Genomic DNA, 23454 nt, shown 5'->3' on the forward strand with positions numbered 1-23454 from the left:
TGACCCCTGGACTAGGCGACCTCCAAGACCCCCCTTTCAGCCCTACAGTTCTTCTCCCTTCTAACGTGGGTTGTAGAACCCCGCTGGGGCCCATAGGAATAGCAAGGAATGGTATAACAAGAACAGCCGAGTCGGAAGGGACCCTCGGAGGTCATGTAGTCCAACCCCCTGCTCAAGCAGACCAACGGCTGTCCAGTCTCTTCTTAAAAGATCTCTCAAGAGATGGAAGGATTCGAGGAGCTGCAGGTGCCTCTCCTGCCACGGGCCCACGGCTGCTTGGCCAAACGTGGAACCCCCACAGATTTCGGGTGGTCTGTCCTCCCACCTTCCGGCGAGTGGAGAGTGGGGCACCCCCCACCATCAATAGAGGGCGCAAAAATGGCTCCCCCGAAAGCAGGGAAACGCCACTAAGCTACCAAGGGGACTCTGGAGCCGGCTTCGTTTGGGATGACCCACAGAGAGAAAACCCAAATGAAGATGCTGCGGCAGTCCCCCCTTCTCCCTGGTGTAACTCCAGGGAAACAGCTTGGCAGGACGTCCAGCCAACCAGTCCTCACTAAGGAGCTAACTGCAAGAGGGGTCTTCAAAGTCCGAGTGGACAATCATTGAAATAGGAGCCAGCCGTGTGCAGCAGCTGCCAAAAAAGCCAACACAGTTCTAGGCTGCATCAACAGAGGGAGAGAATCAAGATCACGTGAAGGGTTAATACCGCTTTATAAGGCCTTGGTAAGGCCACACTTGGAATCCTGCATCCAGTTTTGGTCGCTACGATGTAGAAAAGATGTGGAGACTCTAGAAAGAGTGCAGAGAAGAGCAACAAAGAGGATTAGGGGACTGGAGACTAAAACATATGAAGAACGGTTGCAGGAACTGAGGATGTCTGGTTTAATGAAGAGAAGGACTAGGGGAGACATGATAGCATCCTCCAATATCTCAGGGGCTGCTCCAAAGAAGAGGGAATCAAGCTATTCTCCAAAGCACCTGAGGACAGGAGAAGAAGCAATGGGTGGAAACTAATCAAGGAGAGAAGCAAACTGGAATTAAGGAGAAATTTCCTGACAGTAAGAACAATTAAACAGTGGAACTGCTTGCCTCAAGAAGTTGTGGATGCTCTAACATTGGAGGCTTTTAAGAAGAGGCTGGGCAGCCATTTATCTAGAATGGTGTAGGGTTTCCTGCTTGAGCAGGAGATTGGACTAGATGATCTCCGAGGTCCCTTCCAACTCTGGTATTCTGTTTTTGGGCATGTCTCGTTTAATGAAAAGGAGGACCAGGTGTGACATGATAGCAGTCTTCCGATATCTCAGGGGCTGCCCCAAAGAAGAGGGAGTCAAGCTATTCTCCAAAGCACCCGAAGGCAGGACAAGAAGTGACAGATGGAAATTAATCAAGGAGAGAAGCAACCTGGAACGAAGGAGAAGCTTCCTATCAGGGAGGACAATTAACCAGTGGAACAGCTTGCCACCAGAGGTTGTGGGTGCTCCATCCTTGGAGGCCTTTAAGAAGAGGCTGGGCAGCCACCTGTCTGGAGTGGTATAGGATCTCCTGCTTGAGCAGGAGGGTTGGACTAGAAGACCTCTGAGGTCCCTGCCTGCTCTTTTGTTCTGGAGTTAGGGTGGCCGTTTTCGCTGGTGCAATTCTAGGGGACGTCCAGCCCAGCGGTCCTTGCTAGGAGGCTCTGGGCAGCCCCCTTCTCACCTTCGGACTTCCAGGTGTATATAGCTGTACAAAGTGTATAATCTTAAATAGGGTGGGGAGGGGGAGGAAATTGGCCAAGAGAGCTGGGAAGCATTGGAAGCCCCCTCTCCCAAATGACCCCGCCAAGAATCCTGAGGGCCACAGACTTGTCTACAGGAACAAAATCTGGAATTCTACTGGTAGTCCTCGAGTTACGACCACAGTTAAGCCTGGTTGCTGTTAAGTGAGTTGCACCAGATTTCTCGCCTTTTGGTCACGGCGGTCGGGCGAATCATTGCTGTCGTTAAGTGGATCACGTGGCCGTTAAGCAAATCCGGCTCCCGCCCCCATCAACCTTTTTTCCCGGAAGGTCACAAATAGCAATCACTTAACCCCGGGACTCTGCAACCGTCGTAAATATGAATCTTGGTTATTGGGCCGTAGGGATGCTGCAGTTGTCACCAGTGTGGGGGGCTGGTTGGAAGTCCCATTTTTAAAGTGCCGTCGTAACTTGGAGCAGTCAGTAAGCGAATGGTTAAGTTGCATTGGCAGTTGATAATGAAACATCTTTACTGGTCCAGATTTCAGGGTTGCCTCCCACCTGCACCCCATCCCCGTGAATTAGGAAATGACCTTCGCTCCCCACCCCCACCCCAAAATCACTATGCAGGTAGTCCTCAACCTACGCCCACCATCGAGCCCCAAATTTATGTCACTAAGTGAGGAATTTGTGCACTTTCCTTGCCACGTTTGTTAAGTTTTTTAAGTCAATCGCTGCACCTGGAGGAGCAGGTCAGCCCTTGTGTAACAGATGCACTGAATTCATCCCGGTAGTCCTCGCCTTACGACCACTGACATTTCCGTTGCTAAGCGAAACACCTGTGGAATGAACATTGCCCCTAATTTACAACCCTTTCTTGCCACAGTTGTTAAGTGAACGACTGCAGTTAACGTGGCTGTTAAGCGAACCCTGCTTCCCTGCTTGCTTGTCAGGAGGTCGCAAAAGGAGATCACGTCACACACACACATACACACACACACACACACACGGACGCTGCAACTGTCATAAATAGGAGTCCGTTGCCATGTGTGCGAATTTTGATCTCGTCACCACCACCACAACGTAAAGCGTGAGAATGATTCATAAGTCAGTGTTTTCAGTGCTTTTAAACGGTCACTAAATGAAAGGTCGTAAACCGAGGACTGCTTGCATTTGGAGTTTCTGGCATAAAGTAATTTTGCAGGGCACACAGGCAGCCGGCTCTTGAGAGGGAATTAATTCCGTTAAATGGCTTTTAGGGCATTTTTACTGGAAACGTAGAAGAGTCTTCCATTCTTTCGACTTTTAAGGATTGAAACCCGGTGGAATTGAGGGGAGGGGGGAACGTGGGAAACTGGTGGGTGTAAAAGAACCTGTCGGAACTTGTGAATACGACGTGTAAATTCATACGATCCATGATTACGTCGGGAAGACCGAGGAGGGGTCTTCCCCGACAGATTTAAGCCAAGAGTTTGTAACTGTACGATATTTACTGTAAGATGTAGAACATTCAATAACGAATAATAAACCATTTCCAAAAAAGAAAGAAGGAAAAAAAAACAACCAACCCAAGATCTTGTCTCTTGATTGCAGCGCCTGCTTTTAAAGGGAACGGACTTTTTTTTTTTTTACTTACTTTCGGTGTACGGGGAGTCCTCAATCTACAACCGCCCCAGATTTCCGTCGCTGAGCAAGACAGGGAAGGGGAGTTTGGTCCTGTGTTTGCCACCTTGCCACCATTTGTTAAGCAAATCTGTTTTATTTAGCAACATTGTTGTTAAATGAGTCTGGCTTCCCCCTTTTAAACGGTCGCAAAAGGGGATCACGTGACTCCTGGGATACAGTGACCGTCATAAATGCGAGTCAATTGGCAAGGTCTGAATTTTAATAACACGACCATGGCTGATGCCGCAACTATGGGAAAAATGGTCATAAGTCACATTTTCCAGTGCCGGCTTAACTTGGAACAGTCACTAAACGAGATGACTGTAGTGCAATCTCGCTCTCCCCCCCCCCTTCCTTCTCTATGCTCAGCCCTGGAATTGTCTTGTGCGAGGGCGCCCTCTGCTGGGTCCTTTGCAGCAGTGCATTGGCAGCCCAATCACTTCCCCTGATTTTCCTGGGCTTTTCTTTCCCTCTGTTGTGTAATGTATTTTATCCTATAAGTAGGGGTGGAAATACAAGAGGGTGAAGCCTTTCCACTGTGGCTACTTGGCATTTTAAAGACTAAAACATTCCCTGAAGCAGTGTCTCCCATTGCCTCATGTGTGAAATGGGCCTAAGGCGGGACTAGAACTCACCATCTCCTGGTGATTGGCCCAAAGTCACCCAGCCAGCTTTCATGCCTAAGGCGGGACTAGAACTCACCGTCTCCTGGTGATTGGCCCAAAGTCACCCAGCCGGCTTTCATGCCTAAGGCGGGACTAGAACTCACCGTCTCCTGGTGATTGGCCCAAAGTCACCCAGCCGGCTTTCATGCCTAAGGCGGGACTAGAACTCACCGTCTCCTGGTGATTGGCCCAAAGTCACCCAGATGGCTTTCATGCCTAAGGCGGGACTAGAACTCACCGTCTCCTGGTGATTGGCCCAAAGTCACCCAGCCAGCTTTCATGCCTAAGGCGGGACTAGAACTCACCGTCTCCTGGTGATTGGCCCAAAGTCACCCAGCCGGCTTTCATGCCTAAGGCGGGACTAGAACTCACCGTCTCCTGGTGATTGGCCCAAAGTCACCCAGATGGCTTTCATGCCTAAGGCGGGACTAGAACTCACCGTCTCCTGGTAATTGGCCCAAAGTCACCCAGGCAGCTTTTGTGTCATGTGAACCAGGGGTGAAATCCTGCAGGTTCTGACAGGTTGTGGAGAACCGGGAGAGGAAATTTTGAGTAGTTTGGAGAACCGGCAAATGCCACCTCGCAATATCCTTCCCCCAGGAGTGGGGAGGGAATGGGGATTTTGCAGTATCCTTCCCCTGCCACACCCACAGAACCGGTAGTAAAAAACTTGAATTTCACCACTGATGTGAACCCAGAAATCAGGACTTTGACCTGGTTGAGCCTCTGTGCTCACAGCAAGGACTTGGTTAAGCCATTCATTCTGGGATTCAAAGTCGTCCAGCAAAGCTGCCAGGGGGAATTCTGGGAGTTGAAGTAAGTCCTCCAGCAAAGCTGCCAGGGGGAATTCTGGGAGTTGAAGTAAGTCCTCCAGCAAAGCTGCCTGGGGGAATTCTGGGAGTCGAAGTCCTCTAGCAAAGCTGCCAGGGGGAATTCTGGGAGTCGAAGTCCTCTAGCAAAGCTAGTTGAAGTCTTCCAGGCTTAAAGTTGCCAAGGTTGGAGTTGCATTAGAGAGAGCACCTAGCCCCACCTGGGCGAAGGAGGGGCAACCAACAACCATTGATGGATTTTCTGGTTTTTATTTAACAACATATAGAAATGAATCTTCTCTTTAACATCCTTTTTTTTTAATGTAACACCATGAAGAGTTGGCAATAAATAAACCCAGGGACAAAACCCACGGAGGGGCCCTCGTGTGGGGCAGACCAGGCGCTCCCACCTCGCTTTGCCCACATAAATAATATATAGAAAAAAATGACGAACCGAAAAAAATATATGTGATTGACTCTTGGGAGTGAAACGGTGAGCTAGTCCTCGACTTACGACCCACAATTGGGAACAGAATTCCAATTGCTAAGGAAGTTGGTTGTTAAGGGAGTCGCACTGAATTTTACAACTGTTTTGCCGTGGCTGTTAAGTGAATCGTTGCAGTTAGTAACACGGTTGTTAAGTGAAGCCGGCTTCCCCCACTGACTTCGCTCATCAGAAGGTCTCAAAAATGTGACCCTCGGGACACTGCAACCGTCATAAATACGAGTCAGTTGCCAATTTTGATCACTTGACCAGGGGGATGTTGCAGCAGTCGCAAGTGTGAAAAATGGTCATAAATGGCTTTTTCAATCCCGTTGTAACTTTGAACGGTCACTAAATGAATTGTTGTAAGTCGAGGACTACCTGCAATATATTTCTTTCTCTCTCTCTCTCTCTCTCACACACACACACACACACTCACTCTCAAAGGTGTCTTGCCTCTTCCTTCAACTGAAGGAAGCTGTGTATATCACACTGGCAACCATACTGACACACCACCCATCAGTCTCACACACCATCCTCAGCACAGCTGAGTTCAGACACTCCACAATTCCAGAACTGTTTAGTAGCGGCTGGATGGAACACCACCAGGAAATCCCAGGGGGTGCGTGTGGCTAAACTGAGAAGACTAAGGAAATTTCTCCCCCCCCAAAAAAATAAATAAAAATGCAGCGGGGATCGACTTCCGTTGGGTTGCCCAGAAAACGGCACGGACGAGTCCACACGGCCAGCTCAACTTGACGGAGGCTCCCCAGCTCCACTAAATAATAAAAGAGTCTTTTTTTCCTTTCTCGTCCTACCCGGCCTGGCTGGCGTGTCGCAGAGCTGCCTCTGAGCCGTGCAAAAGGAAAACGGAAGGAAGGGGGCTCCCCTGGCCATCATCTTTGGTCCTTTGAAGTCTTTTTGCAAGCCAGGAGGGTGGAGTTGCCCCCCCCCAGCAGAGTCCGACCCAGGCGGGGTCCAAGGAGCAGGGAGAAAAGCCGGCCGGCCGTCACTTTCGCCAATGCCCAACACATGCGCAGCAGCCGGGAAGGCGCTTCGGACACGCAGCGTCCACAAAGGTTGCGTTGCTCCCATCTTCTCGGCCGCAGGGGACAGTCAAATGATAACCTGCGAGGAGAGGGGGGGGGAGAGAAGAGGGGGAATTAAATGGCCATCGTCCGGATAAGAAGCGAGTAGGGTTTACTCTCTACGAGCCATCTATAAATAGAGAGCCAACCCCTCTCCCTTATTAGCACTGATGGTGTTCCCTAGTTGGGTCATGAAACGTCTGCAAGAAAACCACCCAGCTCAGAGAGCATCCAGGACCACACAGTCCTCCTCCTCTTCCTCCTCCTTTCTATACACTCCACTCCCTACTAGCACTGATGATGTACCCTAGGTGGGCCATGAAACATCTGAAAAAATCCCAATTAAGCTCAGAGGTGCCCCAAGGACCCCACAGTCCTCCTCCTCCACACTTCTAGCACTGATGGTGTTCCCTAGTTGGGTCATGAAACATCTGCAAGAAAACCACCAGGCTCAGAGAGCACCAAGGACCCCACAGTCCTCCTCAGCAAATCCCACTCCCTTCTATTGCTGATGATGTTATCTATCTGGGTAAAGAAATGTCTGCAGGAAATCAGCAAAGCTCACAGAATACCAAGGACCCCACAGTCCTCCTCCTTCTCCTCCTCTTTATACACTCCACCCCCTTCTAGCACTGATGATGTACCTTAGTTGGGGCATGAAATGTCTGAAAGCAAACAACGAAGCTCAGAGAGCACCAAGGACTCCACATTCCTCCTCCCTTCTAGCCCTGATAATGTTCCCTAGTTGGGTCATGAAACATCTGCAAAAAACCTCCAAGCTCAGAGAGCACCAAGGACTCCCACAATCCTCCTCCTCCTCCTCCTCCATCATCCACCCCTAGCACTGATGAAGTTACTTAGCTGGGTAATGGAATATCTCTCCAGAAAACCACCAAGATCAAAGAACATTAAGAACCCTCGTTCTCTCTCTCTTTCCCCTCCTCCCTTAAACCCCCCCCTCCCTTCTAGCGCTGATGGTGTTCCCTAGTTGGGCCATGAAACGTCTGCAAAGCCACAGAGCTCAGAGCAATCAAGACCTCACAGTCCTCCTCCCTGACCTAGAAATATTCCCTTTGATTGATATTTTATCAGTCCTGGAACTCCTGGATGGCATGTTGGGAAGACAAACCCAAGATCGGCTGGCTTCCTGACCCCCAGGGGTCTTTCACCCTCTCCTTGAGATTCCATTAAAAGAGAGACCCCCCCACTCACCTCTTGCTGACCCTCTGCCACCGAGGGCCGTTTCAGTCTCCCTCCGTTGCTAACCAGCGCTTTTTGCTCTGGGGCGAGGGAGGCGTAAGGGGCCTCGCTGGGCTCCTCCACCCCTTCGGAGATGATTTTCAGCTCCGTGGGGTTGGGTCTCTGCTCGGGGATACGGGCCACGCGGAACCTGGGAGGAAAAAAATAGCAAAGGCACCGTGGAGTTGCAACCTGGACAGAGGAGAATATCGGCGGAAGCTTTTTCCCCCCACTTTTAAAAGCATTTTTTTTCTTGACAGTTTGGCCGAAGAGGCAGGAAAAAAATGCTTTAAAAAGTGGAGGGGGGGATCGTGCGGGGGATTGTATGGAGTTAGATGATATGCAGCCATAACAACATTCTTTCTAGAAAGCCAAGGTCATCCCTTGTCTCTGCACCTGACCGGAACTGGATGGGTGGAAGCTGCCAGCGTGGCAGTGGGAGATTGGACCATAGGATGGACTGGTGGGTGTGGGGCAGAGCTGGCTGGGGAATTCTGGGAGTTGAAGTCCACAAGTCTTAAAGTTCCCAAGTTTGGACACCCCTGGTGTGGGGGAAAGATTTTGAATTTTCAACTGGGTGGGGAAAACCGGGAAGCTTTCAGATTCGAGTTTTCCCAGATGTGCCAACACGACTCTCTTAATAAATTGGAGCTTTGAGGAATCCTTTGCCTTGGACTCTGATTTACTTTTGGATGCTATTTGGAACCCCGACATTTCTAGAATTTATCACAATATGTTTAAAAATATAAAAAGCCTAATGTGGGTCACTTTCTTTCCACCCCATACATCCACCTTATTTTGCAACAACCCCTACTCCTTCCCTCTTCCCAACCTCCCTTCTCTGCCTTCTTCTTTCCCTCCTCTCCTTCCTCTTTTCTTCTTCCCCTCCCTCTCCCCCACTCCTCCTCTCTTCTTCTCCTTCTTCCCCTCCCTCCTATTCTCACCACCCCTCCCTTACTTCCTCTCCTTTCCCTTTTCTTCTTTTCCCTCCTCTTCGTTGTTGCCCTTGTTTTTTTCTTCGCTGATGGATTTTTCGGGGTGAAATTCCAGCGGTCCAGGTTTCATATTTACATAGAAATAAATTTCTTCTTCCACTTTTTACTTCCCTATAATAATTCCACTTGTATCACCTTTTAAACTGTATATTTCTATCTTATACCTCTTAAGGACTAGAAACTTGGTTTTTTTTAAACAAGCGGCACAGAAGAGGCTGAATCTCACCCTGGCCTGGCAAGTCGTTCAAAATGGGTACTTTGGGCCTTACCTGCCCACGGAGAGGATGGTGATCTCCCCCGGCCGGGGTGGTTTCGGGGCATGGCTGCCGGGCAGGACACTTGTGGAGACAGTTTCCGTGGCCCTTAGCACGTCCGGCCACTTCTTCTGGCTGCAGCGGGTGCAAGTGGGGCCGGAGCGCATGGCCAGGCCCTGGACGGTGTGCAGGTGGTGCTGATGACGGCAAATGTGTGGGATCTGTGGCAGGAGGTGCAACCTGGGTGGGGCAGAAGCGACCATCATTTGGGGTGACAGAGGAAAGGGGCAGTTCGCTCCTAGGTCTTGGCGGGAGCTGGACTGGCTCAGGTGGGTTGGATTTCAAAGCCCATCATCCTTAGTCCCTGGGCTCAGGAGGATGGGATAGAGGGCTCAGGTAAGGCGACTGAGGAATTGGATTTCCCAAGCTAGGAAAATAGGGGTTAAAATCCCTGTTGGATGATTGGACGACAACCGTTCATTTAGTGCCTCTTCTAAGTCACAACGGCACTGGGAAAAGTGACCTATGGGTGTTTTTCAAACGGGGGAACCCCCAGGATTACTGCCTCCCATCCAACCTCACAGGGTTGTTGTGCTGATCAAGATTCTGGGTGGTTGGAAAACACCGGATGGGCTACATATACAAACATGCATACATACATACAAATATATATGTAATTGTCAGAAAAGGATGGATGGATGGGTGGATGGATGGATTTATATACAAACATGTATACATACATACATACATACATACATACATACATACATACATATATATATGTATATATAATATTTTTAAAATATATATTTTAGATAGATAGATGATAGATAGATAGATAGATAGATAGATAGATAGATAGATAGATAGATAGATAGATAGATAGACAGACAGACAGACAGACAGACAGACAGACAGACAGACAGACAGATATAATAGAGCTTGGTAGTTAGAAAAGGATGGATGGACGGACAGACAGACGGACAGACAGATAGACGATAGAGATAGATGAGATGGATGGAGGTAGAGATAGATGATAGATAGATGATATAGATTGATTGATAAGATATATGAGAGATGATAGAGATGGATGACTAGAGATGGCTGGCTGGCTGGCTGGCTGGATTGATGGAGATAGATAGATAGATAGATAGATAGATAGATAGATAGATAGATAGATGATAGATAGATGATAGATAGATAGATAGATAGATAGATAGATAGATAGATAGATAGATAATAGATAGATGATAGATAGATAGATAGATAGATAGATAGATAGATAGATAGATAGATAGATAGATAGATAGATAGATAGATAGATAGATAGAGACAGTTAGGTAAATAGAGATGGATGGATGGATGGATTGATGGAGATAGATAGATAGATGATAGATAGATAGATAGATAGATAGATAGATAGATAGATAGATAGATAGATAGATAGGTAGATGATAGATATAGACAGACAGAGAGAGAGAGACAGATAAATAGAGATGGATGGATGGATAGAGATAGGTGGATTAGATAGATGATATAGATTGAGTGATAGATAGATTATTAGATCGATAGAGATAGATATGGAGGGATGGATAGATAGATGGATGGATTGATAGATAGATATAGAGATAGATGATAGATAGGAGAGAGAGACTGATGGATAGTTAGATGATAGGGGGAGAGAGAGAAAGAGAATAGATAAGAAAGGGGGGAGGGAGGGAGGGAAAGAGAAAGAGGGGGGGATTGTGGGGCTGAAAGGCTATAAAGACTGAGATCGAAGGGAAGGGGAGTGGGAGACCTACTTGTTCACAGGCTTGTAAATGGGCTGGGTGAGCTGCTTGCTGTGGTATTCCTTCAGCATCTCTTCCAGGACAGCTGCGTTTTCTGTGGGCAAGAAATGTGGGGGAAAGAAGGTTTTTAACAAAGGGGGCAAGGAAACAAAAGCAAGGAAAGACACGGGATCTCCATTGCATCGCAAAGCAAAACAAAAACAAAAACAAACACCCTGATTTCTGGAACGGCAGCTTAAACCATCCAGCTTCAGGGGGGCATGAATTGGAAATTTGCACACACACACACACACACACACAAAATGGAAGACAGCAGTGACAAACAAACTCCAGACCCACCTTTCTTCTCCGTGATCAGCCGCACCAGGACCCCGATGGTATCCTCGTTGACGTCTTCGGCCTTATGGCCAGAATTGTTCCCTAAAAATGAAGTACACACAGTTAAGAACCCCAATTTTTGAAAACCAGTTTGGTCTAGTGGTGAAGGCACCAGGCTAGAAACCAGGAGACGGTGAGTTCTAGTCCCGTCTTAGGCATGAAAGCCAACTGGGTGACTTCAGACCAATCATCAGGAGACTGGGAATTCTAGTTCTGCCTTAGGCATCAAAGTTGACTAAGTGCCTTTGGCCACACACCCGTGAGTTCTAGTCCCACCGTAGGCGCCAACGTTGGCTGAATGACTTTGGGCCAATCACTAGGAGAGGGTGACTTCTAGTTCCGCCTTAGGCATGAGAGCCACCCGGGTGACTCTGGGCCAATCACCAGGCGATAGTGAGTTCTAGTACTGCCTTAGAGATGAAAGCCAGCTGGGGGTAACTTGAAGCCAATCGCTCGGAGACAGGGAGTTCTAGTCCTGCCTTAGGCACAACGGCCATTTTGTTTGGGGCTGTTCTAACGTCGAACGGCCACTAAACAAATGATCGTAAGACAAGGACTATCGGTGTTGCATTTCAGAGACAGGAGATGGCGCTGTTGCTGCACCCATTTCTTGCCTGGTGCCCATCGCTGGACACCTGGGCTGAAGTCAGGCAGGGAAAGATAAGCTAGAGATGCGCCTGCAATTCCACAGGTCCAGCTGTGGCTCTAAGAAGCCTCTGGCATCTGAATCCTCAAAGTTGTGGCTTTCAAAACAACTAATTTTGCCGAGTGGCAATGAACCGAAGCGGTCATTCTTTGCGGCTCGCTCAATGCGGCAGGAGAGGGAAAATAAATGTGGATTTTTCAAATTGGGTGAGATTGCAACTTCAGTGAAAGGATTCCTGCAGTTTGTGCCTACTGTGGCATTCAGCAGGGAGGACAACGCAGTTGTGCATCTAAGGGGGAAAAATAAAAGGCTCATGTCTACGGCGTAAGCCAGGAAATGTCCAATCTTGGCAACTTTAGGACCTGGGGACTTCAACTCCCAGAATTCCCCAACCAGCTACGGTTCTACCTCAGATAATTAGGCATTGTCCATTCCAGGGTCTCCAAATATGGACCCTTTAAGACGTGTGGACTTCAACTCCCAGAATTCCTCAGCCAGCCAGCATGGCTGGCTGAGGAATTCTGGGAGTTGAAGTCCACATGTCTTAAAGTGGCCGCTCCTGCCTTGAGCAGGGGGTTGGATGAGAAGTCCTCCAAGGTCCCTTCCAGCCCTGGGACTCTATGCTTCTAGAGATGTCTAGGATGGGGAGACCCACCTTGGGAGGGTCTGCAAAAGGGGAGCTGGGCCTCCAAGCCCCTCACACGTTGACCCTGAGCCAACGATGAGATGCCACTGCTCAAAAGCATGCGCAGAGTGCCAAAGGATGGCCAGAGACCTAACCCAGCATTGCCAGGGTTGCCAAAAAGAGCTCACGCTTCACACACAAGCGGGTATCCCCCCCCCCCGCACTTACCGGTCCTGTCCGATTTGGTTGCCTCCTCGTCCGTCTCCTTCTGGGCCATGCAGCGGTACCCCTTCTTCATCAGCAGGTTGCAGAAAAGGATGCCGAGCAAACCCATAATGCAGAAGACGGGGACGATGGCTAGCACTGCGTACTGCGTGGCGCTCTCGTCCGGCTTCCCGTCCCGGGTGCCGTTCAGCACCAATTTCTCACCGTGTCTTGGGGAAGCCTCGGCGTTTCGGGTCAGGCGGACTGCCCGTTTTCTGGAGCCTTCGAGAAAAAGGTTGGAAGAGGTCAACGAAAAGACCTCATTGTTGATGGGTCCTCACAATCATCTTTTGGCTGCAAGGGAATACAGGTGGTCCTCGACTTACAACCATTCGTTTAGTGACCGTTGCAAGTCGAGCGCTACCTGTACAGATAGTCCTCGACGTACGATTGAGCCCAAGGTGCCTGTGGCTCAGTGAGACATTTGCTAAGTGAGCTTCGCCCCATTGTACAACCTTTCTTGCCACCGTTGTTAAGTGAATCACTGCAGTTGATAAGTTGGCAACCCAGTTGCTAAGTGAACCTGACTTCCCCGATGGACTTTGCTGGCCGGAAGGTTGCAAAATATACTCCCGGACACTGCAACGGTCGTAAGTATGAACCAGTTGCCAAGCGTCTGAATTTTGATCGGGGATGTTGCAAAGGTCGTAACTGCGAAAAAAACAATCCCAAGTCCCTTTTTGTAACTTTGAACGGTCGCTAAATGGACGGTTGTAAGTCAAGGACTGCCTGTAGGGAAAGCTTCTGGAAGCATCTCAGCTTTCTGTAATATCTTGCAATAACGAAAACGAGTCGAGGCAATTCCAACATCCGAAAACAACGGCTGGAAAGCCAAGGAGGGACAAGGCCAGATAGGACAATTCAATGCGCTCCCTGCCTTAACATGCTCACGCCGTGTGCGGCAACATCTCTCCTTCCTTGAAATTCCCGTTTCTCTCTCCCCGCTGAGGTTTTCGGCATGTCACTGATCTAGAGGTAGAATTCAGACGGTTCGGATCGGCTGAACTGCTAGCAAAATTGTGGGTGGACCCAAACACCCATCCCGGCTCCATGCTCTCCTATTTAGGCATGTTTTTGAGGCCGGGCACATGTGTGGAAGGGGTGCGTGCCATTGTTGGTTTCCTATCAGTTCGGACCGGTTCGGCTGAATCGGTAGTGGTTTGGTGGCCTGCCACGCCCCTGAACCAATTCTTGCTTTTTGCTTCTGCACATGCGCAGAACAATTTTTACTGCCCTGCGCATGCATGCGCAGCACACAAGCATGCACACACACGGCACATCCATCAGCAAGCCAGCAGTAGAAACTGCCAGAACCCACCCCTGGTTCACGCGTGCGGCAAACTGGTGGTAACAAAATGTGAAACCCACCGCTGCGCCTATCACCTAAAATGTTGGGACTCCTCCCTCCTTCAGTGGCAGGAATGGTTTTGGGAAGAGGTGCGCCCCGTTATGTAAACTGGGGAACTTTCTCCCGTCTCTGAGCAACTGATTAGTAAGGATTAAGATTGGATTCAGTGATAGGGAAAAAAGCAATGATGAAATCCAGGCGATAAAGTTTCCTAAAAATGCACGAATTGATTCATGAGCCTTGAGCCAAGTTTCAAAAGAAAAATTTGGCAAGGCCTTTTTGCAGTCAGATCTGAGTCTCATTTGAATTACGGCTGAACTTTACTCCCGTTCCTTCCCTCCTCTCAGTCTGTGTCATAAATCACATTCCCCAATGAGGTGCACCCTTCCCAAGCCTGCTGCAGTAATCTGAGATCCAACATTCGCTGAAAGTGTGCGTGGAATGCGCTCCCCTCCCCCCTTTCCTCACCATGACAACTTTAGGAGTTGACGGAGAGAAGGAAGAGTTAAAATAAATCTGAATACAGGTGGTCCGGTTCATTTAGTGACTGCTCGAAGTTCCGTCGGCATTGAAAAAAGTGACTTGTGACTGTTTTTCACACTTAACAACCGTTGCAGCAACATCCATGGTGATGTGATCAAAATTCAGCTGCTTGGCAACTGATTCGCATTTATGACGGTTGCAGCGTCCTTGTTTCACGTGATTTCCCTTTTGCGACCTCCTGACAAGCAAAGTCAGCGGGGAAGCCAGGTTCGCTTAACGACCGTGCGACTAACTTAACGGTTGCAGTGATTCACTGAACAACTGTGGCAAGAAGGGTTGTAAAATGGAGCAAAACTCACTTAACAACTGTTTTGCTTAGCAAGGGGAATTTTGAGCTCAATTGTGGTCATAAGTTGAGGACTACCTATGCTTGAGAGGGCTAATTCTGACGGTAAACAGTGAACGTGTCCCACAGGACTTTGCATGCTCAGGGCAGTAAACAAGACCTTGCTTGAAAGCCAGCCTGAATGAACTGGCAGCCCCCTCCCCAGCTTTGCTCTCACCTTGGCATCCAGGCACCCCTCGGGGGGCAGAGAAGGGGCAAGGGAGGCAGCTACTTCTCGGATCCGTCTCCCCACCTGGATTGTAGTACCTGCAAGAAGCAGAATGCGGAGAGGTAAGAAAAACCTTGGGCTAGGAAAGAAAGGGGAGAATGTCAAAACGTCCATCAGGATGATGAGCAGAAGGATGTTTCAATGACCTCCTCATCTATCTATCTGTCTATCTATCTATCTTCTATTCATTCTTTTCTAACTAGCAAGCTCTATTATCTATCATCTATCTATCTATCTACCTATCTATCTATCTATCTATCATCTATCTATCTATCTTCTATCCATTCTTTTCTCTCGCAAGCTCATTAACTGTCTGTCTGTCTGTCTATCTATCTATCTATCTATCTATCTATCTATCTATCTATCTATCATCTATCTATCTATCTATCTATCTATCTATCTATCTATCCTTTTCTAACTAGCAAGCTCTATTATCTATCTATCTATCAATCCATCCATTCTTTTCTAACTAGCAAGCTCTATTATATCTATCTATCTATCTATCTATCTATCTATCTATCTATCTATCTATCTATCATCTATCTATCTATCTATCTTATTTATTATTATTTTATTAAATTTGTTAGCCGCTCCCTCTCCACAAAGGGACTCGGGGCGGCGTACAATAAATAAAACACATATTATAAAAATTACACATTATACACATTGTACAGAGGAGATATAAAACACAATACAATATTATAATAACATATAAATATTAAAATAAGTTAAATTAAAACCCCAATAGAGATTATAAGTTTAAAAATTGCCAGGAGGAATAAAATGGAGCTATGGTTGAGCCAGGCCTGCTAGTTGAAAAAGGTGGGTCTTGAGTTTTGAACGGAAGGAGCGGAGGTCGGTGGTAATCCTAATATCCGGGGGGAGGTCATTCCAGAGGGCTGGGCCCATCACAGAGAAGGCCCTACTCCTGGGCGCTATCATCTATCTATCTATCTATCTATCTATCTATCTATCTATCTATCTATCTATCATCTATCTATCCTTTTCTAACTAGCAAGCTCTATTATCTATCTATCTATCTATCTATCCATCTATCCATCCATCCATCTATCCATCAATTCTTTTCTAACTAGCAAGCTCTATTATATCTATCTATCTATCTATCTATCTATCTATCTATCTATCTATCTATCTATCTATCTATCTATCTATCATCTATCATTTTCTAACTAGCAAGCTCTATTATTTATCCATCTATCCATCTATCCATCTATCCATCCATCCATCCATCCATCCATCCATCCATCCATCCATCCATCCATCCATCTATCATCTATCTATCTATCTATCTATCTATCTATCTATCTATCTATCTATCTATCTAATCTATATCATCCATCCACCATCTATCTATCTATCTAATCTCCCTCCCTCCCACATCCTTCTCCTTCTGCTCCCTCCCTCTCTTTCTCCCCTCTTCCTCTCTCTCTCGCTTTCTTTCTCTTTCTCTGTCTCTATATCTCTCTTTCTCTCTCGCGCGCTTTCCTTCTTTCCTTTCCTTTTCTTTCTCTCTTTCCCTCTCTCTCGGTCATAAAATGGGATGCAATCCGTTTAACAATGGCCTCGCTTCTTGCCTCTACTGTGGTCGTAAATCAAGGACTACCCGCATTGTAAATTATCCCTTTCTGGGGACTGGGCTTAGATGTAAAAGGGCAGATGAAATAAAATTATGATTAGCTCCATTGCAGAGAGTCTTTAGTCAGGATCAGGTGAGTCCGGCACCTGGATCAGTTCAGGAAACAAAACTCACAAGGGGGAATTTTGATCTGTCAGCCCGATTTGGCTCTGGAGTCAGCCGTGGAGATCGTGACTAAGATCCTCTCCGATTTCTCTTCTCCTGATTTGGATTACGCAGGCCCCGTGGAGTTCAGCCAAGTTTTGGGGTGACTCATGCAAAGTATTTGAACCTTTTGCACCTTGGAGTTCCGAAAGAGAGGCTGCAATTCTCACATGTCTGTTCCACGTGACACAATTAACACAACTAACAATGTTTCTGGCTGGAAATTGGGATTCACTTCCGGTCCCCAGGGAAAAAATGCCCACTGCAGACAATGGATTCACTTAACAAAGCCCCCCACCCCCTCCCCAAATGATCATCAAATTGGGGACAGTCCCAGGAGGTTCTGCTTAACATCCAGCACAACTTAATGACCGCAATTTCTAGACTCAATTGCGGTCATAAGTTGAGGACTACCTGAATAAAAGCCAGGTTTCACCAACTGCCAAGTTTTCAGCAAAAACTGGAAATAACTTCTCTTCCCTGTAGCAAAATTGCCAGCACTGTCGAAGATATAGGTGGTCCTTGACTTACGACCACAACGGAGCCCGAAATTTCTGCTGCTGAGCAAGATGGTTGTTAAGTAAATTTTGCTCCATTTAACAACCTTTCTGGCCCTAGTTGTTAAGTGATTCTGTTGCTAGGCGAATCTAACTTCCCCATTGTCAGGAGGTCACAAAAGGGGACCCCAAGACACTTGCGACCGTCATAAACACGAGTCAGTTGCCAAGGCTGAATTTTGATCATGTGACCACAGGAGAGGCCGCAACGGTTGTAAAGTGTGAAAAACAGTCGTGAATCATGTAACTTTGAACCGTCACTAAACGAATTGTTGTAAATCGAGCTGTAATAACAGCTCAACCAGGGCAGTGGGCTTTCCCCCATTTTGGCAGCTTGCAGATGCGTGGACTTCAACTCCCAGAATTCCCCAGCCAGCCGGCTGGGGAATTCTGGGAGTTGAAGTCCACGCATCTGCAAGCTGGCAGAATTGAAGTCATCCCCCCCCCCCCTCCAAGTCTCGTCGTACGTTCGGTTACTATACCAACGGTTGAAAGTCGGGGACTACCTGTAATCTTGCCGCTGGCCAGCAGGAAGTAGATTTCCTGATTTCTGCAGCGGCAAGAATGCAAAGAAACTGGTTATGGCACCCCGGAGTGATTTGGTGAGTGGGCGGCCACGAAGATCAAAAGGAAAAAAAATCAGAATTAAGTGGCTTGCAGAAACTGGCATGAGTTTGTCTCACCACTTCTGGAGACCAACCTCTTCCACCTGCAGTGGGTGGCTAAAAATAAAATCCAAAAGGACACGTGTGTACACGCATGATGGAGACAGGCGTGAGAAACTGTTGATCCTAACACGCTCTGCACACCAAAAAGGGGATCCCTGGGGCCAAATACGGTGCACGCCCAGAATCTCTGCAGAATTTTAATCTCCAGCACTATGAGAGTTTTTCTGTTCCAGGTAGTCCTCGACTTACAACAGTTCATTTAGTGTCCAATGTTACAACGGCCCTTTTTCACACTTACGACCGTTTGCAGTATCCCCATTGCAAAATATCATTTACATTTGGATGCTTGGCAACTGGCTCACAGTTATGACGGTCGCAGGGTCCTGGGGGTGGGGGTGTCACGTGATCCCCTTTTGCGACCTTCTGACAAGCCAAGTCAAGGGGGAAGCAAGATTCACTTAACAACTTAAAAAAACCACAGTGACTCACTTAACAACCATGGCAAAATTCACGTAACATGCTTTCTCACTCAGCAACATACGTTTTGGGCTCAATTATGGTTGTAAATTGAGGACTACCTGTAATCTCTTTATTTCTCAATCTCTATTCAGGGAGTCCTCATTTCAGTCGTAAGTTGTGACAGTCGTAAATTGGGCCAGTTCCTAAATTTTACGACTGCAGCGATTCACTTAACAACGGTGGGAAAGAAGGATCGTAAAATGGGGTATAATTCGTTTAACAATTGTTCGGCTTAGCAACAGAAGTTTTGGGCTCAACTGTGGTCGTAAGTCGAGGACTATCTGTATTTTTGGACCCGCACGCACCCTTTCTCCAAAGCCAGCTCCGAACAGTTAAATAAAATCTGAAAATATTATATAGGATGGTTCTTAATCAAATTATCCTCAATGGCCTTGCTATCTTTGTATCCCCGTTTTACATTCTATATTTTGTAACTTGAGAAAAACCTGATTTTTGATTTGATTTTTCTTTTTCCAAATCCATTAGAAAACGTATCCCTCCAACAGTTCTCCTAAAACACAAAAATCTGAAATAATTGCCACTATTTTTGCTGTTCTCTTCTTTAGCCAGGAATCATCAGATCCGGCTTTTCAATTTCCTGCACAACCTTGTGACTTTTTCAATGCTTTGGCCAAGATGCTGGACATCACCTTCCTGCCCTTCTGTGTAAGTCTTCGACTTACAATGATTTGTTTAGTGACTACCGGCATTGAAAAAAAATGACATGACCACTTTTCACACTTATGACCATGGCAACATTCCCATGTTCATGTGACCATAATTTCGAGGGTTGGCAACTGACTCATATTTATGACACTTGAAGCATCTCAGGGTTATAGGCTCCCCTTTTGCAACCTTCTGGCAAGCAAAGTCAGTGGGGAATCCTGATTCACTTAACAACGGTGTTACTAACTTAACAACGGCAGCGGTTCTCTTAACAACTGTGGCAAGAAAGGTTGTAAAATGAGGCAAAACTCCCTTTAAAACTGTCTGGCTTAGCAATAGACATGTTCAGCTCAATTGTGGTCATTAAACAAGGATTACTTGTATCTGGTGAAGTTGAATTTTAGGAAAGAGGTAACATCTAACTAAGAACACAAATTTTGCTTGGAAATAGCTGTCGGGTAAAATATGTCTTTTTGTCAGGTAGGCCTGGGAAAATCCCTGTCTGAGATTCCCAAAATATGCTCTGCACAGGCCTATCATTTGGTTACTGAATTAACCCACTTTTCTGCATTCACACAACATATTTACACTATACATAAAACCAACGTGATTGATTCAGACACTTACATATCCCACAACAAGTAACTGATGATAGTTAAAATATAAGCAAGGTCAATCCCAAACAAACTCAACCACAAAGAAGCTCAACCACAAAGAAGCTCAACAAAAGCCAAGCTCAACCACAATCAAACTCAACCACAGCCAAGCTCAACCACAATCAAACTCAACCACAGCCAAGCTCAACCACAATCAAACTCAACCACAGCCAAGTTCAACCACAGCCAAGCTCAACCACAATCAAACTCAACCACAACCAAGCTCAACCACAATCAAACTCAACCACAACCAAGTTCAACCACAAACAAGCTCAACCACAATCAAACTCAATATCCAAGCTCAACAACAATCAAGCTCAACCACAATCAAACTCAACCACAGCCAAGTTCAAACACAATCAAGCTCAACAAAAGCCAAGCTCAACAAAAGCCAAGCTCAACCACAATCAAGCTCAATATCCAAACTCAACAACAATCAAGCTCAACCACAACCAAGTTCAACCACAGCCAAGTTCAACCACAGCCAAGCTCAACCACAATCAAACTCAACCACAACAGAGGTCAATAATGACCAAGCTCAACCACAACCAAGCCATGTATTTGGCATGTATGTTACAGACAAGACTTGATTGGACAACATACAGTTCTCTCTGGTATTTATCTAATCCTTCCCAGACTGCTTCCTTTCACAGGGTTTTGGATTCAACTTTCAAGACTCCGGAGCCCATCTGGAGGAGGAATTCTCAAAACCAGATGCATAGAACCTCGGCAACTTTGAAGACCTGTGGATATCAACTCCCAGAATCCCCCAGCCAGCCCTGCTCCTGGGGAATTGTGGGAGTTGAAGTGCTCCTAACGTTGCCAAGGTTGAATACCCCTGCTCTACACTGAACAAAATCAAAATTCGCAGACTGGCACATCTGCCCAGTAGTTCCCTTGGTGAAGATTTACATCCCTGACCGGGTGGCCACTGGTTCTACACCACCTCCTACATTTCTCAAAGAGACCCTTCCTGTCCTGGGTTGTTTGGAGAACAGGAGAAGACACGCCTTCCAAGAGAATCAGAAAGGAAAAGCACAGGTGAAGAATTACCCAGGTAAACAGGTGCCGCACCAGGTGTCCATAGTCGCCGTTCCGATGTGGATACGGAGCCTCTTCTTGGCCTCACAAGAAGTGTGCAAGGAGCAGAATTCCAGGCCGGGGGTGGAAGAAAAGAAACCAGCTAAACAGGGCCTGCAGGCCATTCCTAATCCGGAGCCATAGCCGCATTTCTAGGGGGGAAATGAAACAAAAGCATTGCTTAAAAAGGAACGTTCTCCCTTGTCCTGGGATCAGGAGTCCCTCAAACCCTTTCAGGAGTTAGGCTTCACTATCACAGCATCTCTGAGATTGGTTGTTTTCTTGCAGACGTTTCATGACCCAACTAGGTAACACCATCAGTGCCAGGAGGAAGAGGGGTTTGTTCTCTGTTTATATACAAGTGGCTTTCCCTTTCAGTCCTCAGCGCGGGTTTCGTGACCGTTTCATTATTATGTAAAGCAAATATCCTCCCTCTCCAAACTAACAACGATGGTAGCATTGTCATGAATAACTTTCCTTCCTGTTTTCTCCTTTTCTTTTTTCTTTCTTTCATTCATTCCTCCTTCCCTATTTTGTCTTTCCTTCCCCACTTTTCCTTTCTTCCTTGATCCCTTCCTTCCCCTCCTTCCTCCCTTCCCTTCTTCCCTTTCTTCCTTCCTTTCTTCCCTCCCTCCTTTTCTTCCCTCCCTCCCTTCCCTTCCTTTTTTTCCTTCCTTCCTCCCTCCCCGCCTCCCGTTCCTTCCTTCCTCCCTCCCTCCTTTCCCTCCTTCCTTCCCCCTACCCTTCCTTCCTTTCTTCCCTTCCTTTTTTACCTTCCTTCCTTCCTCCCTCCCCGCCTCCCTTTCCTTCCTTCCTTCCTCCCTCCCTCCTTTCCCTCCTTCCTTCCCCCTACCCTTCCTTCCTTTCTTCCCTTCCTTTCTTCCCTTCCTTTTTTCCCTTCCTCCCTCCCTCCCTCCCTCCCCTCCCCTTCTCTTCCCCTGCCCCTTCCTTTGGGTATTGTAGTTACTCCCAGAATTCCCCAGCCAGCATGAATTCTGGGAGCTGAAGTCCACAAATCCTCAAGGGGCCAAGGCTGAGAAACACCGATGTGGTCCAATCGAGTTCCCACGGACCCCTAAAGCACCTATATAGAAAACATCAGGCTGTGAGGATGGAGATTCTCTGCAGAGGCCGTTTACTCACCCTGTCGGGCTCTTCTCCGGCTGGACAGACTTCGCAGAGGACACAGCGACCGTCCGCACCCCGATACTCCTGGTCCCCACAGGCCTGAGCCCACGCCGGGTGACAACACAGGGCCTAAAGATGACCGAGCAGAGAGGAGACCAAAGGTTAGGAGGGAAGGATGCAGGCGGGAGGAAGAGAAGGAAAATGATTTCTATTTTCTGCAGAAACTATCCAGGGTGTTTGTTCATTCCTCCCTCTCCAATTCACTGCTACGAAGGGCTATTCCTTTCTTCCTGAAGCAGAACCGAAGGACTGTGTGCCTCCAAAAACATTATGCTTTAAAGGACGATGGAGTAAGGTCTTCTCCTGCTTCGGGCAGGGGGCTGGACTAGAAGACCTCTGAGGGCCTTTCCACCCTTCTGTGTTTCTGTATTTCCTTGAAACTTGCAAGGGTGATGCATTTGATGAAACGAAGTGCCTTCCTTCCTTCCCTCCCTCCTTCTGTCTGTCTCCCTCCCTCTTTTCTTCCCTTCCTTCCTTCTTCCCTTTTCCTCTCTCCTTCCCTTTCCCTCCCTCCTTCCCCTTTCTCCCTCCCTCCCTCCCTCCCTCCCTCCCTCTTTTCTTCCCTCCCTTCCCTCCCTCCCTCTCCCTCCTTCTGTAAATCCATACCTCCCTCTCTCTTTTCTTCCCCTTCCCTCCCTCCTTCGCTTTCCCTCTCTTTCACCTTTCTTCCGTCCCTTCTTTCCCTTTCTCCCTCCCTCCCCCTTTTCTTCCCTTCCTTCCCTCCCTTCCCTCCCTCCCTCTCCCTCCTTCTGTACATCCATACCCCCCTCTCTCTTTTCTTCCCCTTTCCTCCCTCCTTCGCCTTCCCTCCCTCTTTCACCTTCCTTCCCTCCCTTCTTTCCTTTTCTCCCTCCTCCCTCTTTTCTTCCCTTCCTTCCCTTCCTCTCCCTCCTTCTGTCCATCTCTCCCTCCTTTTCTTCCCCTTTCCTCTGTTCTTCTCCTTCCCTCCATCTTTCTCCTCCCTCCTTCCCCTTCCTTCCTTCCTTCCTTCCCTCCCTCCTTCTCCCCCTTCCCTCCTTCCCTCCCTCCCCTTCTTCCTTCCTTCCTTCCCTCCCTTCCTTTGCTCCTTCCTTCCTCCCTAACTTTGCATGGGTTTTGAATTAACACATTTTCCCGAGCTTCGACACAAAGCACAAACAAATATACAGTAGCACTTTTAGATTTAAACAGCCCAAGAAACCTCAAACCGCCCCCCACCCCACCCCAAACGCCAAGATTTAACATGAGCTAAGTTTAGGGTCTTATGTGAATGCAG

At 47.6% G+C, this 23454-nt stretch overlaps 2 protein-coding genes across 5 annotated transcripts in view; one reads left to right on the forward strand and one right to left on the reverse strand.

Moving 5' to 3' along the window:
• FAM168A (family with sequence similarity 168 member A) overlaps window positions 1–23454 on the forward strand; it is a 373080-nt gene that overhangs the window by 72234 nt on the left and 277392 nt on the right. For 2 of the 3 annotated variants that reach the window (XM_081952904.1, XM_081952905.1), the window contains exon 8: window positions 127–3279. The gene's annotated coding sequence lies outside the window, so the exon portion shown is untranslated. Of the gene's footprint in view, window positions 1–126; window positions 3280–23454 lie in introns of those variants that run through there. The other variant, XM_081952906.1, reaches the window with a different exon arrangement.
• RELT (RELT TNF receptor) overlaps window positions 5123–23454 on the reverse strand; it is a 483787-nt gene continuing 465455 nt past the window's right edge. For both annotated transcript variants that reach the window (XM_081952887.1, XM_081952888.1), the window contains 9 exons: window positions 22155–22268; window positions 20985–21163; window positions 15014–15102; window positions 12584–12841; window positions 11046–11126; window positions 10719–10800; window positions 8932–9156; window positions 7641–7818; window positions 5123–6468 (listed from right to left, as the gene is read on the reverse strand). In XM_081952887.1, coding sequence (XP_081809013.1) covers window positions 6457–6468; window positions 7641–7818; window positions 8932–9156; window positions 10719–10800; window positions 11046–11126; window positions 12584–12841; window positions 15014–15102; window positions 20985–21163; window positions 22155–22268 — 1218 coding nt within the window. In that variant the 3' untranslated portion in view covers window positions 5123–6456. The remainder of the gene's footprint in view (window positions 6469–7640; window positions 7819–8931; window positions 9157–10718; window positions 10801–11045; window positions 11127–12583; window positions 12842–15013; window positions 15103–20984; window positions 21164–22154; window positions 22269–23454) is intronic.

This window comes from Natrix helvetica, assembly GCF_964273705.1.
Source record: "Natrix helvetica genome assembly, chromosome: 4".
Classification (NCBI taxonomy): Eukaryota; Metazoa; Chordata; class Lepidosauria; order Squamata; family Natricidae; genus Natrix; species Natrix helvetica.